This window comes from Pholis gunnellus (assembly GCF_910591455.1).
Source record: "Pholis gunnellus genome assembly, chromosome: 1".
NCBI classification, from domain to species: domain Eukaryota; kingdom Metazoa; phylum Chordata; class Actinopteri; order Perciformes; family Pholidae; genus Pholis; species Pholis gunnellus.
The window spans coordinates 15037049-15057206 of NC_136528.1; the positions used below are offsets into that span (position 1 = coordinate 15037049).

Genomic DNA, 20158 nt, shown 5'->3' on the forward strand with positions numbered 1-20158 from the left:
GGCTAAGGCACTCATAAAACACAAAGAATAACTGCAGCTTGATTGTAGTAATGGTTGTGTGCAAACAGAACTACAAGGGTATTCCCAGCAGCTATTTACCATACACCGAGTACAAATACACTTTCTCCACTTAGCGTTTCTGAAGTCCTCACTTCCTATCCTCCCTCCTCCTACAGTCATCCTCAAGCTGCTGTGATAGACAGCACTGAGTGACCTGAAACATTCAGAGGAGAGGCACGCAATCTGACAGACAGGCATACCTTTAGGGAAGGATAGACAGGTAAACAGGACAGATAGATATGCAGGCAGATAACAGATAACCTCCCAACACACACACACACACACACACACACACACACACACACACACACACACACACACCATGACCTTATATCACGACCCAACCATTAAAATATACAGTGATCATGTCAATGCTAAAGGACCTTTGATGGAATCTGGAGTGACCTGAGCTGTTGAAGGACATCTTAATATCTGCGAGTGTGTGTCTGTGTGTGTGTGTGTGTGTGTGTGTGTGTGTGTGTGTGTGTGTGTGTGTGTGTGTGTGTGTGTGTGTGTGTGTGTGTGTGTGTGTGTGTGTTTGGCAGGACTGCCTGTTATGGGAATCATAATGACGTCAACAAAGCCACCAAGGCTGATCTGATCTAAACTTTGTGACCTCAACACTGTAATTAAGGATGTAAAAATACAAATACAAATTGTCCATGGAAGTGTATATAATATAATAAATCAATTTCCTCTACATTCACTAAAGCACCAAGCAGCTCCCAACTGAGCTAGAAACATAAAACTTAAACGTCAGTGACCAACAAGCCTTTAAAAAGACTACGCTAAGTTTTTGAGCGACAGCAATGTCAAGGTGCAGGTCAAAGTTCAAAAAGATTGAACTATGTGCAGAATAAACAAGGAAGCAAATGTGTCTTTGTTTCATTGAAATGAATGGGGAGTGATTTTTGATCCAAACTCATCTTCAGGCATACGCATTATAGCTGCAAAAGTCTGATCATTTGGGATAAAAGTGATTCGAGTCAACGTCCTTTGAGGCTAAAGACAACAAGTTTGAAAATGAAAAAAATCTGGGGTTGTAGAGTTAGAATGAAATGAGTCAGACCTCTGTAGTCTGCTCCTCATCTCTGCTTGAGGCTACATCAGCCGCTACTAGCATAACACACCCAAACCTCTGATTTAACTCTCAGTGTTCCAGTAGCATTGTGGGTAATGTAGGCAAAAGGTTTTGACAAGTAAGAAGAATGCATGGAATAAAAAAAGATCATACCTCTGGTTCTGCTGCATTGATTTGAACTGTCCGAAAATGTTAAATGACTGCAATGCTAATCTGTGACGTTTTATAGTTCTATAAGACACTTTTACTAATCTATAGCGAAAGATACACAGATGAACTGTGAAAACAATCTGAGGTTACAAAACAAATCTATCGTTTAAAATCACAATTGTAGCGCCTGGAGGCCAAACACTCATAGAGGTGTTTCTTAATTATGTAAGTTAAGTTAAGAAGGCCATGTAAAGCTCCAAAAGACACACAAAATAAATCCAGCTGGCTCACGTTGCTATAGTGACACCTTATTAACCAGCAGTAAAGGTATAAAAAGAAGATCCCACTGCCGTGTATTGTAAGTGTAACCTGAACCAACAGCAAGGCAGAGCAGCCTCGACCCATCAAACCCAACAAGTGAACAAATAGACAGTTTGGGAGGTGAAACCCAACAGAGCCTGAATACAAGTAAAAAGGCAGCAGCTGTAGTTACGTTACCAGACCAAACCCACTGAACACAACAACCAAATGAATGAGTCACAGCTATTGTAAGCAGGTGTATTCTCATAAACTGTTTCAGGTGAGTAAGCACGTGCTGCAAAGACCTTTAGCTGCGCTCTCTATCCCATGGACATCCTGCAAAACTGAGGCCAGACTCCTCCATGTATCGTTTCAGCGAAAAGACATTTGAGAAAGTAGTGGTCAGCTTTACAACCAGTAAACCACGGCGAAATAAGAGCGCCAACTTGTTCTCCCAGGCCATCTAAAAAATAGGTCGACGTCACTGAAGCATGTTGACAACACAAAGGTAAACTACAACACATAATTACAAAATAACTGCCAGAATACAGACTGATGATTCTTCATACTGATATAATGATTAAAGTTAAGGGTGGAAGCTTCTTTAAAAAGTAGAGGTAGTAGTTCCCAAGAGTAGTCGTCTCCGCATGTATAGCAACAGCAGCATTGTTTGTTTTTCATTAATAAAAACCCTCTTTTCAAAAAGAAGTGTTATTGCAGTCTAGTCTCAAGAGTTGCTGCCCTCATCCCAATTTGATGGGATTATTTCCCTTGGCAAGAGAGCCTTACGTTTCTTTGAAGATACATACTCTATATAGTCAAACAGATAGTCACCAGAGGCAATATGTACTATATGAGTGAGGAAAATGGATATTAAAGTAAAAAACAGAACATTATATTTCTGTAGGTATAGCAGCCTGTCTTGTCTGCTCAGAAGATGTAATAATATCATGTAGGAACAATACAAATACATACATATCCAATGAAAGGATGAACAGAATGAAAGATAGCGGCGCATGAGTTGTAAGAAAGTCTATAAATGTAAGTTTGAGAAAGTCTGTCTAAAAATATTTTTTTGTATAAAGAACTGACTTTAAAGAAGACTTCAGAGTCAGTGAGATTTATATCCGTAAACAAGTTGTAAAGATGCAAGAATGTCTTGAAGTGGCCGTTCTGAAGCAGGCTTTACAAGTGATCAATTGATGCAACAATTTGGCACTCCTTATTTTCTTTTAGAGGCCCTGAAAAGCTACATACTCAACCCCCTCTTTCTGTGAGCGATGTGGTCCGACATAAACTCACAATTTTCTGCCAAAGTTGTAAGAGTTTTGTTTATTTCAAAAGAGAGATTTGTGTATTTCGTCTGTGATCTTCTTGCTGGTATGATTTGGGCCGGGCTCAGTGCTGGTGTATTTCTGAGCACAAATCAGGATTGAGCATCATTTAAATCACAATGTGATGACAGTTGTGGGATTGCTTGCTTATGTTGCCAGGCTACTGTCAGATGTTTGACTGTTAAACTCCTAATAAATAATACCCATGGATGTTGTTGTTTTTTAAATGTTTAAAATTGAATTATGAATATTTATGGTTATGGATAAATATGTAGGATTTGTTTTTCATGGGATTTAAAGTCTCACTTAACAGTAATTTGAAAAATAAAACCAAAAGAATGTGCATATGTTATTAAGTAGAAGCAAAATCCCCCGACTGTAGTTATTCAGTCTTTCAAGCAAACCAGTTATGTTACATGAAAACATTTAGTGGCTTCCAATGCAACATCACTATCACTGACTTAGTTCTGCAACCAATGCTGCAATAAAAAAAATTAGCAACCAACAAAGGGAAAGCAATGCATCATCATAGTCCCACTAGTAAATGTATGTCAGGATGAACTAGTACGTTGTTGTACTGTGGAAGTTGTCAACGTGCCTCTATGACAAATACCTCTACACCTATTTTTTGTCAGAGACTTAATTACCACTCCGAGACTGTGGATATGCAGTATGCAACCACAGCGGGTTGACCTGATAGACGCTGTCCTCTCCACACTTCTCCTACACACAACTTCTCATCCATACCACCTCTCATCTACAGCACAGCAGCAGGTTTTGGCTCTCCTTCCAAACAATCAGGACCATACACATAACCACTCATGACAGACACAAGCTGTCCAGAGCCCCGCCAGCTCACAGCTTATAGTAATGTACCTGGTGCGCTGCCTGGCTGCCAGTTGAGATGTCGGGTAAAGCTGCTGACCCAGCTTATGGATTTGTACGATGTTCAGCAAAGTGTTCTTATGTGAAGCAATAGGGTTAGGCATGCGTTTTTAGGTATTTGGGATAATTCAGGTAAAGTCTTTTGCTACTCTGTTCCACTCGCAAAGACTTAAACTTCTGTCAAAGTTACATCAATGTTGCAATGAAATGTGAAAATGCAGACTCATTTTCAAAGTGGGCAGTGCATCAAAGCTCCTGATATTGAGAAATAAAATGATACCCAGAAGAGGCAAAGTAAACAAGCATGAATATCATGAAAAGAATAACATGAACTTAAACGCTTCTTGCATTAAAATGTTAACCTGCCCTCCATATGGTTTGTTACACAGAACCATCTGAGAAGCCGTCAATGGAAACAGTTTAGAAAAGAGCAGGCACTTTCAAAAAATATGTGTTTGGGGGAGAGTAATCTTAATAAACAGATTCTGCATTTACATGTAGAATCCAAGTAGTGGGCAATGGGACCAGATTTTGGCAATGGAAGCGTTCTGGTCTCTGTTTGTAGTCAGAGTAGTAGTGACTAATCACGTTGCAGCAAGCTTTGGGTGAATGCAGGTAAACTCTCTGTATGGAGAGCAAAAGAGGCGGAATGCATTGGCCGCAATGCAGTCTCAGAACCCACCGGCTTCCGCCTGACGGTTTAGCTTTTTGGTTAAAAATTAGCTTGTAAAATGGCTACTTAAGAAACACTCCAGTCGTACACGTTGTCTCTCAACTCCACACTCCAGATTGGATTTCCGATGTAAACAAAGAGCAACGCACAGAAAAGGAAGCCTTGGCCCGGATGTAAATATAAATACAAAGTTTTTGCCATCTTAAATACAAATAATGACCTTTCTGAGTATTCCCGATGTTCTTCTCTTACAGAAAGTGGCAATTTCAAAATTTTCAAAAACATTATTTTATGAAAACATTAAAAAGACTGTGACTGCAGAAGAGCACCCACAGGAAAGCAGTGATATTCAGGGGAGCAGGATTCCCTGGGGGTGGCAGATAAAAGTGCATCGTGGACTGTAGAGTTGTGGGCCAGGTAGGAAAGGTCATTATGTGACAAAAGTTGCTCGAGGGACTTCACTGACCAAAACAGAAGGTCATGAAAGTAACTGGGAGCCACTGGCGCTGAAGAATGTTCTTCCTCCAACAACTGGAGGCGTCTCGCTCATGACCCTTGTGACCCCTGTGCAATAAGACAGACTTACAAGCAGCCCTGGGGAAAAGAAAAGCAATACTTTGGCTTTGTTTGTTTAATAGCAAAATTAGCATAAGCTCCTTATGAACATCAGCATGCCAGCATTGTCATTGTGAGCATGCTAGCGCTAGCAGTAAGATCACAGCATTCCTGCTGTAAATCAGTACAGCTCAACAGGCCGCTAGCCTGTTTCTTGTTTAGGGGCCATCTCTCTACTACTGAATAACATAAAGCCATAAATATCCCCAAAATTAAAAAATTAAAAAAATCTTTGGGAGCCTAACTACAGAGAAAGAAAATCCTGACAAAAACCATATGGACATTCTGATACTTTTGAATTCATTTGGCTTCAAAGTGCTCAGAAGTGAACTCAGAATTTCAATATCCTGATTAAACTTTTATTGGACACTTTTCATAAATCCTAAATTCCACCTACACTCTGCATTATGAAAATATGATCTACTTTTCTCTGAATGAGATCCACTAGATAGCAGTCCTATTAGCAGTGATGCAGTGCTTGAGTACCTTAGGTACTGGATATGTGTATGTCAGGTAGTATTTAGTCTAGTGCAGCTGAAAATGGTTCCATGAAATATGTGCAAATATGAAATAAATATCTGAGTTTGTCTGCTTTCATGTTTTGACATTGATTATGAATATATGCATCTATCGAGAAAATGAAACCTATAAAAACTATCAGCCATTATTTCTACACATTACATCAAACATAGGTGTTCCGCTGCTTATCACCTCCCTTTGAAAAGCCCAATGCCAGCTTTGAAAATAAACTTTCTTTTCCAGGCATATTTCATCTTGAACCACACTCCACAAAACCCCAGTGGATCAAAAGTTCAACACACACACACACACACGTTAGATTAGGCTGTCTGACCACAACGACTGAGGATCTAAAACACACCCAAAACTTGGCCAGAACATGGAGACACGAAGCAGATGTTCTCTGCTCCCACCAGCTGCTGTGGGGAACTTTGGAGAAGCTGGACATCATTGTGCATTAGTGTTACAGACTCATCACATATGAGTAAGTACACTGGTTGTGGAACAATAATCTCTGCAAACTTTTGCTAAAATCTCAATTTAGTTCGACTCAATGCCTAAAATGTGTGTCTTGGTGACAACAGTATATAGAAATGTCACACTTGCGTGTTTGTAGTAGCGCCATAAACTGAAGGCATGTCTTTTTCTTGCTGCTAAGAGAGTTAAGACAGTGAGTAATTTTCGTCTTTGCTGCTGACTCACGATATATCGTAATATGGATTTCACATCAAAAGATGAAGATGAGGCAAAAGAAAAACTGTCAACTTTCACGTACGGGACTTCCCCGGGCATCCAGATTAGACGAGGCTAAAACAGTGATACCTGCAGAAAAACAAAACTTCACCTGACCTTTCTTACCGGTTGCCTTTCGGTCAGTATACACCTTGGTCAATTCGCCCACCAGGGTTTCCACGGCAACAGCTTCAAAAACATTACTTGATGTTTAGCAGTGTCCATGTTGTAGTACAAAACACCTGTCAAATCTACAGAAATGTACAGATTGCTTCAGGTAATTTCTTACAACACCCCATTCAACTTCCAGAGGAACTTTTGTAATTTCACGCCAGTGGATATTAATGAAGTCTGCCCGGCACATTAGCTCATTAATAATATTACAGATTAAACTATGATGAATTGGTGGACTGCACAATGGACTGTTCTGGCCCTGGTGTGACCAGTCTCTTATCTGACCTTTACAGATACAAGCTGTATAAGACACAGGAGACACAGAGACCCTCGTGGGACAAGACTAAGACAGCAGATGAACATAAGCCTTATTCACAATAGAGAGGTCTGTGGACCTTTTTACACTGTGTCAGTTTCCAATAATAGATTATTTTAATTTCTACAGACACTTGAGGGAATACAGGTCTTGAAAGACTTACTGAGTCAGATATCTGTGGACTTGTGAAACTGACTGACTTGTTTCTTCTACACTATATTTTTGCATATAGAAAAAAACATAGGAGAGACAAAGTATATCCTGTACTTCTATATTTAAAGGTTTGCCTCTTGCATCTTAAACATTATGCAGAATTCATAGCAACAGCTGTTATCTTTTTAAATTGTGAATGTTTAATTCAGTAAAGACTGAGTGAATAATTAGAATTAGAATGGCATTTCCAGGAACACATTTACTAAAGGGAGACTTTCCCCGCCGATAAGACTGATTAGTTTGAAAATCACAATGTTATGATGATGTATTGCATATGAAGCTGTAATGATATAGGTGATAGATGAAAAGTCAGGCAAGGACGGCTCAAAATGTCATCAAAGATAACATTTGTAAAGTAATAATTTTCTGCAGAACCAGTATTTTTATTTTTGAAACTTCAGGTACTTCCTTCTGTATGATTTTGAATGAAGTACTTCTATTTTTAATTTAGTATTTTTACACTGTTATGCTGGTACTTATAAAGCATATAAGTACACAACTGAAAATAAGAGACTGATTTGACAGAACAATAATTCACAATCTACTTGTACTTTTATATCCAAATATGAATGTTCATGAAGCTGAGAATATGTCAGACTCTTGACATATTGCGTAAAATACAGGTCTGTTTTACTAATAATGACTATTATGTAGTAGTAGTAGTAGTAGTAGTAGTAGTAGTAGTAGTAGTAGTAGTAGTAGTAGTATAAATGACGTTCATACTGTACATCCAGTGCTACTACTCTATAAACACCAAGGTTAAAATACTTTTGTACATCTGGATGAATAATAAAAAGAGGATTTAAATGTTTGTTTCTCATTTGTTTTTGTACTGTATCTTTAACAACATGCTCATCAGTCTTCAAGAGTGAAAGCTTCTTTCTGGTGAACTGTTAAAAGCAACTGTGAGCTATAGTCATCTGTTTCAGGATGCATTTCACCTCAAAAGCAGCATGATGTGACATCGCTACTGAGACCCGCTGAGCTCTGTATGGGACCACGAGCAGAACTGGTTCTCTTATAAAAGCACAAACGGAGCAATGATTTAGGGCTATTCATCTAGGTCAAGAGAATAAATGGAGCTAGTTAACATGAGAAGAACTAGAGAGTCATGCTATGTCAGCAGAATCATGAGTTAACAAAGAATAATGATTTTCAGCGTTCTCCCTTTCCTCTTTACTTTGTCTTCACACACAATCACAAGCATACACACAAGCTACAGCACGTTCCCTCTGTAATGCATCAGCTGTTCTCACTACGCACTTGGAGAGCACAGTTTAAAAATGGAAAGCTGGGAGAAAACCGGGGGTGGATTGGAGTTGTTGGAAAAATGTGTTATTTCATAATAGACATGGAGAATAAGAATCTATACTGTATGTTGTTCCACAGGAAGGATTAACATAGTGACCTACGGCTGCAGAATGGACGCTCTGTAATCAGCATTGTGCAGGTTTGTTTCTGCATCTCAGTGTGCGTCTGTGTTTAGCATTCAGAGTGACGAGGGTCAGAGGCACCTCAACGGTAGCAGTGTCTGTGTTAATAAAGGTCATTATTGTAGGAAAGGCAGGCACAGAAACCTGGGAAACAGTGAAAGAGAGGAGACTGTGTGAAGAGAAGAAGTTGAGATTAAAACAAGAGGCATGCTGAGAAAACGAAGGGTAAGGAAGAGGAAGGAATCCATAAGAATGTGGTCCATGTCCGACGGGCACTCCCTGTTAATTATTTTGCATCTCTGACATTTGACCATACATTTTTATAGGTTACACTTTGACCCATTTTCTTTTACTATATGTAGGAAAAGAAGGGAAAAAAAGCACTGGTTTGGAATACGAGAAGAGAGTGAGGAAGACAAGAAGAAATTGACTGTACTCACTCAGCGTTTGCCATGATGGTGGCTGATGGAGAGGGGAGAGATGTGGAGATGGTTGTCACAAGGTTTCCACTCAGTTCTGTCTGTTTATGTGCTGCAGTTCGCCTTTTCACCTGATAGACGCTGCTTTCATGTCGAACCTGGGAAGAACATGGCCATTATTGCAAGTGAAGAACCTATTTTAAAAGTTATTGCATAGTGATGCAAACATAGCAAGATTCAAACATGTTACATACAGGTCCAATAATAATCTGGGTGGCTGTCTGGTGACGGATATTGCAACATCACAACTTCTGATATACGGGGCATTCCATAAACATTTTAAGAATATTGGATAGCCAAATGAAGCCCCTTCTTAACTGCATCCCATATGATATGTTTCTTTTATCCGGTGATGAAAAATATGAAATTGGTGGAACTCATTGCTTTCATCACATGCTTGACAAGTCATCAGGAAGCTGTTTGAGAGATTGTCCTAAGGTATGGTCAGTGGCGGTGGTAAATGTCAGACTAACAGAAACCTAAACTCTTGCAGCTTTATAGGTTAAACATGTTTTTGAAAAGTTGAATGCAATAAAAATGTACAAAACAATATATTAGCTATAGAGCCTTGGCTATACTCCACATAACCCCAAACTTAAGGGAACTTTTGCAAATGTAAACTTTTAATCACACCAGTTCTGGGATTAAACAATCAACACAGACATGTTAGACTTTTCAATTCCTGCCATCAGAGTAATAAATGCATCCGTGACAAAAACTGATTTACTTGGTATCAGATTCCAACTAAATAAGATTTCTGCTCACAGAGAGCTCCTCGCTGTACATAAATGAATTATTTATTCGCAGCAAAGGACCTACCTGTGTGAGATTTACATTGTTGACGGGTAATCGTGCCTCCCGCTGCCCTCTTGCTGATAGTAATGTCTCCCTCGGTGATGATCAGAGTAAGTGAAGCAGCAGCAGGCTCGCAGTGTGTGTAGGCTGCAGCTATCCTTAGCACTTTTGCATTGGACGAGCACTGCTGCTGCTGCTTCTGCTGCTCCCACTTGCGCTGCTTGGATTTCAGTGCAAAACCAAAAGAGGGTCTGAAGCTCAAATGCAAGAAGCATCGTCACTCGCCAAGATCATATTAGCATCATTCACGTGTCATTCAGATTGCGCAAATCACGACCCTTTTAAGTGCCGTCTCCTCTCCTGGCTTTGGAGCGGTGAGGGTTTTGCGTGTGCTGCCTCAGATCCAGGTTCCGCTCCTCAGCCGAGGGTTTCCCCGGCGAGCGCAGCGGGGAACCCTGCGAAAGGAGCTGTCCGGGTGCTGAAGCGAGCCCGACGAAGCCTCGGCTCTCCAACCTTCCTTCCCCCCTTTCCACGCAGCAGCGACCGGAGAACACAATATTATCCAAACGCCATCAAAACATTGACGTTTTCGTGCCGGAGACTGACAGTAGCCAATGAATCGTGTGACATTTGCATCGCTCCGGTCACGACATAGCAGTCTAAAAATATTGGCTGTGGGGTGGACGTGTGTGTGTGTGTGTGTGTGTGTGTTGTGTGAGAGAGAGATAGAAAAAAAAAGATTTTTTCAGTTCCCGATTGAGGCCAATTTGAGAGCGGATTATCGCCACGGATGATTTTATTAGCTTTACGCCTGGTAGGTCGTCCCTCTCCGTGTCATGAGCGGTTTTTTTTTTTTTATGGTTTCCCAAAATAAAGATACTATGGGAATATAAATTGCCTTTACAGCAATTGGCTTAACCGTTTGTCATTCATCGGGATTAGCCAGTCGATGGTTAAACCGCACATCAATCAATCTCAAGCGTCTCTTCCTTTATTTAAGCACGCCTGGACGTGGGCTGCTGAAGATGTTATAGGCTGAGGCTCACATTTCAGGGTGTGTTTGAATTAACAGTAGTAGGCCTGTAGTTACAACCGAGGAGGGCTGCGTAACGCCCCGCGTGTTGAGGGACTGGGTCTAGAGCTGCTGCTGCTGTGGTTTTAACAGTGGAGTTGAAGAAAAATAGGAAAACTCACAAATATTGAATGAATTTTATTGAGCACATGAGCAGAACAGATAGCCTATTTGGCACACATGTAGAAAAGTGCATCATCACCAAAACAAATTTGTCCTATGAGCCAAAAAGACCAACTTAAAATAAATTTGACTTTCCTCTTCAAAACCTAAAAGGGCATTTTTGTGTATTATGATACAAAAGAGGACTTCTAATTATTTTTTCAAAAATCAATATATTGGAATTTTCTCAAAAACATCCATTCTTGCAATAATCACTGTGGTAGCTTTTATCAGAAAGCTGAACTTCAACATATAACCCCATCAACAAACACATATATATATATATACACTGGAAATTGCACCTTCATGTCATCAGAATATTGTTCTTAGTGAGGAAACAGTATGGCAACAATCAATGACAGGGCCATCTAGAAAATAACACATTTATAAAGCATTAATGGATGTTTACCAATATTCTATTGTATAAAGAAGGCATGTGTAATATGTGGACCTCATTTAGAGTCTCAGGCTGTACCATCAGGAATTCAAAAATAACCGTTTTTAGAAAAATTTAGAAAGGATACCAAATACCTCATCATCTACGCCAATTCCTCACTTTTTTTTCTAACCTTGGAAAGTATAACATGACAACTATTTCCTAGAGTTTCCGCTGGTCAGTGTCACAGGGCTACTCTCTTCTGTTTTAGGGGAACTCTTTTCTTTTAAGCTGCAGGAGATGCAATAACCATTGAGCCCAACCATTAACAGTTGGTAGTAAGAGATATGACCTGACGTGGACGATAAAAAAGAGGCACTGTAAGATTCTGACTGATGCCTGTGCCCAATTGAACCATGACCTATAGATATCTTGCAAAAGAGTATTGATTTCTAGGTTAATGCCTTTATTTTTTTGTAAAAACCATAAGTGTAAAACCTACGTAACAAGGGATAGCATTTAAATCAAGATTGTCTTGATTGTGTGGAAGAGGGCCCACACTCCTCTTACCTACATGAATAAAAAGTGCCTGCGCTGAATCACCAACTACAACAATAGCTTGTGGGACACACGAGTGTATATTTTAACTTACCTGCAAAACACACAGACCACGAGGTGAATGTCAGTGGGTAAGATATGCTGTGAATATGGGCGAAATTTAGGAAAAATATATACACGTATATTTTACAAGAGCGCACTATCACATTTGAATACTAATAATATTAAAACTTTGTGAGACTCACTAGTTTTAATATGAAGCCGTGTTTACACACACAGTCTCAGAGGGACACAATTTCCCAAATGATGCCATTACATCATTGTCCTGCTTTATGAGCAGAACTGGTGACAGCAAAATTCTGAGACTTAATGTGAGCGACACTGTACAAAATGTTTCTTGTTCCCGACTTGCTGTTTTCTTTTACTACCGTTTGGTCGTTGTGACTGCGGGTCAGGCCGTCAGCCTAAATGCACCAGGGTCATGACTGTAGTGTACTCGTGCTGCAGACCGTCCGTGTCAGTGTCGCACAGCGTGTAGTCGTCTTTCACGATTCGGTCGCAGCCAATCTCGCCGTTGCCAAACAGGCCGAAGAGCGGGGTGTTGGGGAACACCTTGTGAAAGGCGTCGGCCTCTACGTTGGCCTGGTTGTGGTAGTAGTTCTGGCCTCTCCCCACGCAGGCGAACATGAACCCTAGGGTGTTCCTCTCGGGAATTTTGGCTGCTTTTAGCCGCCGGATCGTGGCTTCGGCCGCCTTTGGGTTGCTGACTTCTTGGTCCAAGAGCACAGATGCCCCCTGCACCTTAGGGCCACTCAAGGCCAGACCCACCACACCATATGCCCCCTGGCTACAGCTACGGAGTGAGAAATGATGGGAAAGTGAAAATGCAGTAAAAAAAAAAAAAAAAAAAATGCTACTGCTAATTCAACTCTGCAACTGTTGAAATGATAACTTCTCGTGATTATCTATGAATTCAATCAAAGCGGCAATCACTTGCAATTGACCCTTCTTAAGTCCCGCCCCTTCCATCACATGCTGTAGTTCTTGCTCTCAGCTTCTTGAAGGTATATTAACACACACTATCGAATACACACTGCGGCACCCAGCCAAACGGAACCAGCGACGCCATGTTTCTTTTTGTCAAGCTTGTCTGACCTTGCAACAGTAACTAAAGGGGGCGGGTCTTAAGATCGGTCAATTGTTATTTTTTTTGTATTAAAGCGTTATTCTTCAAAAAATAAATGTAAAAAAAAGGACATTAACTCACCAGTGTCTGGGAGGAGAGAAGACACTTTCTACCAGCCCTCCAGCAATGAGCGCTTTGCTCTTGGCCAGAGGCTCCAGTATCTGGCTGAGGAAGTGCACTCCTCCAGTTTTATATGCCTCGTAGACAAATATCAGTACCACACGCAGCTCGGGGTTGTCAACTAGTCCTGGAAAGAAAGCACAACAAAGACTAATAGAAGAACAAGTTCTGGAAGATTTTCCAAGTTTTGCATTGCTCTGTTTAGATTGTTGAATTGCTGCCGTGAGCCGACACTCACCTGCTTCTTTCAGAGCTGTTGGGGAAATGGACTTCTTGCAAAAGTGAAAGGGCTTGATGTGGACACCTTCTATGCTTGGGAACATGATGGCAAAGCCAGCCTCCCCCTGCTGGTACTCCTGAGGAAGGCTGGAGTAGGAGCCACTGGGAGTCACTGCACAGAGTAGCAGGCACGAGGTCGAATGTTAAGTTATCAATGCTAACCACTAGTGGTCACTCGTAGACCCTCGCCATTGCTGACTGAAGAACAAACTACAGCCTCTCACAGACCAGCACATACTGTACATAAGAGACACCAACACAGCAGGCATGCTTGCACTGCCATCAATCAATGGCTTTAAAGGCACTTCTAAACAGAGTTTAGCAGACGAATGAGCTACCGCGCAAATGAGAAAACTTTGTGCTATGTCGTCATTCATTTACAAGATTATAAGACACTCACCACGAGTACACCTTTCAGATTTTAGGGTTTACATTTTTGCTGAGCTAACTGGTGTGCAGCTGAATTTGTACATTACAAAAAACATGTCCCTGTATTCAAAATGAGCAGACTCGGCACATTAGCATCTCATTTATCCCCATCCTCCAATGTGTCACAGTTTATGGAATTCATAAGCAGTTATGCAGAAATACAATGTCTTGGTGTATCACAAGTCATCTTTATAATACTGTGCAAACCCATCACCAATATGCATAAATAAGAAGATGTACTGGGGGCTATGTGGCAGACTTATTACAAGTAATCTATAGATGTCGACCTAATCCAATCAAAAGATGTAATTCAGTTAAATTAGATGTGTGTGGCGACCTTGCGTGAGTGTTATCACAAACAGCTGAGGCTGCCATTAAACCTGATTAACTACAGGAGCCCGATCAGCCATCATCCTGAGGAAAGAGAACGTGGCTGATGGAGAGTCACTTCTCCGCAGGCTTGTGATTATATGGAAAAATGGGGAGCACAGCAGCACGCAGACGAGGCAATCTATCAGAGGGAAGCGCCGGCCACTAGTGGTGCTTTACAACTAGGCAGCAGCAGTGGAGATTAATAGCAGTCCTCTATGCTGAAAGGTGAACTATTCCTCTCTGATATACCCAAGACACCTGGTTATGCTTCATTGTTTCTAGAGTAGCCTCGCAAGACGAACACGCGAGGACACATATATGAACCAATGTATTTTTGAGGCTCAAATAAAGAAACTAGCCATGTTTTATTGGGGGTGAGGTGGGGAATGAATGGGGACATATGAAAGCGACAGAGAGGAGGAACACTTACAGACTACGCCTGGTGTGGTGATGCCCATGATGTCACAGCCTTTCGGGAAGAGCAGGTTCAGTTCTTCCACCGTGTCTGGGCTGTGGCGATTCTTTTTGGCTTCAGAGTAGTCGAGGGGGGAAAAAATAACTGTTATTGAGAAAGGTCACTGTTTTATATACTTATTATTTTAATATGAAACATAATACACCAGCAGAGCATCGTTAAGTGTTGCACAACACTGCTAAATACCCAACATGTACAATTTCAGTGAGATCTATATGAAAAGAAATGCATGCAAATTCATATGCAAGCCTTCATTTCCTGTTATTGATCGTCCGGAAGGTGTCGACTAGTTCTCGTCAATGAATCAGTGTGCAAGCTGGGCCTATATTAAACCGCAAATAACCATAGCAACTACCAACTAAACTTCTACAAACTGACTATAAAGAGACTGAATGAGCAGTTTTAAGGAAGTAAACAGTTATAATACAAGTGCCATAACAAAACTTCCTCAACGATTTAATGTCACAACAACATGAGTCACTGAAGCTGCAGTGATGAAGAGGAGCAATGGTCACAAGTTGAAGCTAACCAACAGGGAACAGATAACTGGCAGCACCATAATATGACCAAACTCTGTAACTGATTCACTAAACAGTTATTATGGCTGCTGCACACATAAATCATTTTTATTGTTTAGTCTGTGAGGCCCTTATGATTTTAAGTAGTCTGGCCCATATTAGTGGCTTCAAGTTATTATCGTGGGACCCATGAACACAATCTAACTAACGCTGTATTTCAGTGATTTCTACATATTAAAATGGATGTTCAAATGTGTATGATTTCAAATGTATGGGATTCTTATAATTGAGTTTTTTGGGCTGTTCAATGGGATTTGTCATTTTTTATTAAATTCTGTATTTCTAAACCATCTTGAATATTAGTTATTATTTTAAATTTAAGTCAATTTAAATTATATTGTCCAGTATCACAAATTTGCCTCAAGGGCTTTAAAATCTGTACAGAATAAAACACTCTGTTCGTTGAGCCTCATTCGGATAAGGAAAAACTTTTTTTAAGCTTTCCTCAAAGTTTCTACATGCATCCCAAATCTATTTTACAACTATTGTACTGTTATGATACAACTAAATCAGGAGGATGTTACCTCATATAATTCATATCGGACTTTTCTCCAGTGGTAGAATGTAAATAAGTACATTTACTCAACTAATGTACTCAAGTACAAATTTGAGGCACTTCTCCTTTGCATTAGTTTATACTTCTACTCCACTACATCTCAGAGACAAATATTGTACTTTGTACTCCAGTACATAGTGTCTGACAGCTTTAGTTACTTTTCATATTACAATTTTTCATAAACTTCATGTCCAGTGAAAACCATGCATCTCCAAATGTGTTGGTTTTGAATGTTGGTTATTAACTGAAAGATGAAGACTTCCTCTATTCTCCTACCTCTTAAGGTAAATAAACTACTTAAAACAGGATTGGATGAGCTGGAACATGCATCTTCACTCATGAAAGATTTACTTTTTGGACATACGTGGTTCTTACAGGACGGCAACGCTACAAACTGATGGTCTTAGAGAATATGATGCTTTGTTGTAGATTAAACTATCCAGCAGTTTATAAAGGAGTTACAAATAGTGCAATCTTAGACAGTCACAGGATAAAAATACAATATACACATTAACGCAGCAGTAATATTAATTTTAAAAAAGCATATCAAATAGTAAAACATTGACTCGGTTGTTGATAATACTTACATATGTTTTACTTAATTAAGGTTTGAATGCAGCGGAGTTTTTACCCTGTGTGGTACTAGTACTTTTACTTAATTAAATGATCAAAATACTTCTTGCACCATTGTTTTCCACTAACACAACTCAAACAATTGTGCATGACACAGTACGTGTGCAGTTACCCGACATTACCTGTCAAATGAACACAATAAAGCAGTAAATACCAACATCTAATACCAACCTTTATTCTGTTTGTAGCAAAACGCTCGTCCAGTGAAGCCCTCATAGTCTACCAACGTCAGAACGGTTTTGGGCACGAGAAACACTTTCTGGAAAGAATCATAAGTAAAAGGCATATGTTAAAACAGTGTTATAAACCTTTATGAATTGCAATCTGGATTCAATACATGACCCAACAATCGTCCACACCTTTTGTTCCTTAAATACATGCAAGTGAACACTGTTTTCACCCCAGGACTACAAAAGAGATCATTCCTGGCTGAGCATGAACAACTTCATTAGAGTGTTGTACTTTTGCTATCTGTATACACCATGTTCCATGTCAGTATTCTGCTAACTGCACATGTGCAAAGTAACGTTCCAGGTCTTTTAACATCCCCCCCCCAAAAAAACGTACCTCCACCTCCTCCGTCAGGATGCTGCAGAGGACGTGGGCCTCCGTGTTGGACGGCCCACAGGCTGACACCCAGGTGAGCTGCTGCTGAGTCCTCAGCACTCTACGGGCACAGTTCCTCCACAGTCTGCACACACTGAGAACCACAGACACAGACAAATGTCAGCTACCGTTAGCTGGGGAACGTTAGAAACTTGTTAGCCTTTAAGTTCGTGCTTGTGTCAGAAAAACACGACTACACAGCTGCAAGTAGGTGCAAAAACTACAACACCCTGGCTGCCACATTAGCTTTCTAACTGCCCTATGTGTATGTGGAAACAGTTTCACTTCCATTCGACAGCCTTTGAACGTTAGCGAAGTTAACGGTTGAGCATACAGACGTTTCCCGCTACCTTGCGATCCGGAGCAGCGATTTGGTCGGTACGAACGTCAGAATTCGCTCAACCACTTCGGCGACATTGCTGAGTACGTATGCAGCCTTGCTGTCTTCTAAAGAAGCGGCAAATTCTTCATTTTCACCCATATTTTGCTCTCGAGTCGTGGTCGGTGTGTTTTCCGGCAGACTGCCCAGCTACGACCTTTCACCTCTGCTCCTCCACCGCTGCGACACACCGCCCCCCAGCGGCGAGGAGGAGCGGCGGCAGTTTAAAGTTTCCGCCCACATTCTCTGTAGTTTCTTGTTAAATTTAATTAAGGGACGTTTAAATAATGATTGTTTTGACTGGACAATACCGAACATATTTGTTACACAAAATGTTCTTATTTGTGCCGATATTTGTCTTTTTGTTTTCTTGTTAAAGGCTTGTCACTTCACCTCTTTTGCATTTAAGACATTTTACATTATAACAACATTCAAGAGACCATAGTCCGAAATAAGGTGTCATTTGTAGACAGTTTCATTTTATAGCATTACAAGCACAAAAGCGCCACCTAATAATATATTCCTAAGTGATATGTCACATTTCACTGCACTGGTGATGAACTGCAGGAACCTACAGAATACAGTTCATGTTTAAAACAGTACCACCTCATGTTGTGCTTCTCATTTGAAATACAAGTGGCACTTCCACTGTACAAGTTTGGTGATCCATTTTGCATTGCTTAAATGGAGTGACAGAGAATATAATTTAAGAAGATATCCACAGTAATGACAACTAAAGGTTTCTCCTTTGAGATCTTATATTTCCCCTTCATTCATGCTGAAATTAAAATATAATTTGTAATAAAGCCAGACTTCGAATAAAGTATACTTGAGAGGAGGCATTTATTCCATAATGTTTACTTTTCCGAGATAAAATGGGAGACAAAAAACAAATAATTTCTCAACATGAACAGAAAAATGAGTACAATGTGGAAACATTTCTTTTACATAGCTGATGAAACAACTGTGCTAAGAATTCCTTCCTTGTTTAAATGGAAGTGTACAACATCACTGACAATGAATGAATGTTTACAATACAGACGAAACAAAGACAACTTTACAAAAGTACACATAATAAAAGTCCTTTATATAACCGTGGCTTAATTTATGGCTTTGATGACAACGATTATGTTCCAAAAAATGCAAATTCTCCCGACAAATACATGTAAACTTTAAAGCTATGCAATGAATTATAACCGACCTTTGATTACAGTGTGTAATGCAAACAGTGTAGTTTAACTGGAGCTCACTGCAGCAGCAGCAGCGTGTGCTACCTTGTGTAGAGCTGGTTTCTTCAGGATGAGAAGTCCAGAGGACACTTATAAACACAAGGCCAAACATTATCTGTAGCAGCCGTATATGGCAGCCATCCATAGCCAGAGTAGAGGAGGCAATGTGGGCAGAGGAACAGAGCTGGGTCAAAAGTTAACCAGCTCCAACAGAGTGTGATCCAGCATCTGCTTTACGTTCAGGCTTTCTTCTTTAGCACGCGTGAGTTTATCTGTTAATATAGCATTGCATTGGTTAAAAAAAAAAATCATACAAAAACAAATTCACAGGATATAAATACAGAAAAAAAGCTATAGTCCAGGATAACAAAAAGCGTAGTTAGCATTCATTAAGTACGTACATATTCTCAACTACACTACTGTAAGCCAACTCACTGTGAATAAGCTATAGACAGGGCTGTAGCTGGGTTTAGTACAAAAGAATGTCCCTTTGCCAGGATTTAAACAATGCTCATGACCTACAGTATCAAGTCCAAGCACCCTCTCCAACCACTTTCAGGTCAACCAAAAGTTTGAGCACCAATTTAACCCCAAATTGGAGACATCCTCCATGGAAAAACCTTCCCCTTTTCTGCCACAAATGATCTCCCTTCGCAACTATAGTTTTACCTCTTTATCATCATTCTTTATCATTTCAATTTTACTCTGAAGCCTAAAAGTCGTACCATTACATTGCATGATTTAATTTAATTTAATTTAATTTAATTTAATTTAATTGGCACATGCTCCACATATACCCTCCAACCATATATGACTACAACATAATCTCCATCAACTAGTATGCTCATATTAACAGATAGGGTGTGACTTGTCTCTGTACATGTACAGTGGTCAGCACCGCATCCTTCCTGCATTAAACCAAAGCATACTCCCTCCTGCTTAAGTCAATTCAGAAGGTTTGTTCGTTCAACTAATCACACAAGACGTGCGATCGGGGACAGTCTGTAAAGAACAAAACTACGTCAAATCTGGATTGAAACCAAAATAATGGGCAGTTTAGTTCTCAGGACAGCTGAACACACTACATCTTGTAATTTTCAAATCATTGATTATTTTTGTTCAGTTTAGCGGGGGATGTACAAGGAATTCTGGACCCCTTGCGGCATTTTAAGAGCCTCCCTCCGACGTCGGCCACGAGCATCCTCACTGACCTTCACCCCATGAGCAACAGCACCATGCAGATTTCAACTGAAGCGCTACAGCCCTGTCGATAACAGACATTTCAAACATAAAATCCATTCTGCAACTTTTCATAAAGTGTGTCCGCCCTCCCACCTGTAGCCACAGTTTTAGCATGCATAATGTGAAAAATCTCCGTTTGTTGAACGC

At 40.3% G+C, this 20158-nt stretch overlaps 1 protein-coding gene across 1 annotated transcript; it reads right to left on the bottom strand.

Moving 5' to 3' along the window:
• Positions 1 to 10956: 10956 nt before the first annotated feature.
• On the bottom strand, positions 10957 to 17686 carry fbxo22 (F-box protein 22). Its single transcript, XM_079161972.1, has 7 exons — positions 17512 to 17686; positions 17123 to 17255; positions 16727 to 16814; positions 14744 to 14842; positions 13472 to 13624; positions 13195 to 13360; positions 10957 to 12780 (listed from the first exon to the last, which is right to left on the bottom strand). Exons 1-7 carry the CDS (start codon positions 17640 to 17642, stop codon positions 12387 to 12389), a joined length of 1164 nt encoding a protein of 387 aa, XP_079018098.1. The 5' UTR covers positions 17643 to 17686; the 3' UTR covers positions 10957 to 12386.
• Between the last annotated feature and the right edge of the window lie 2472 nt (positions 17687 to 20158).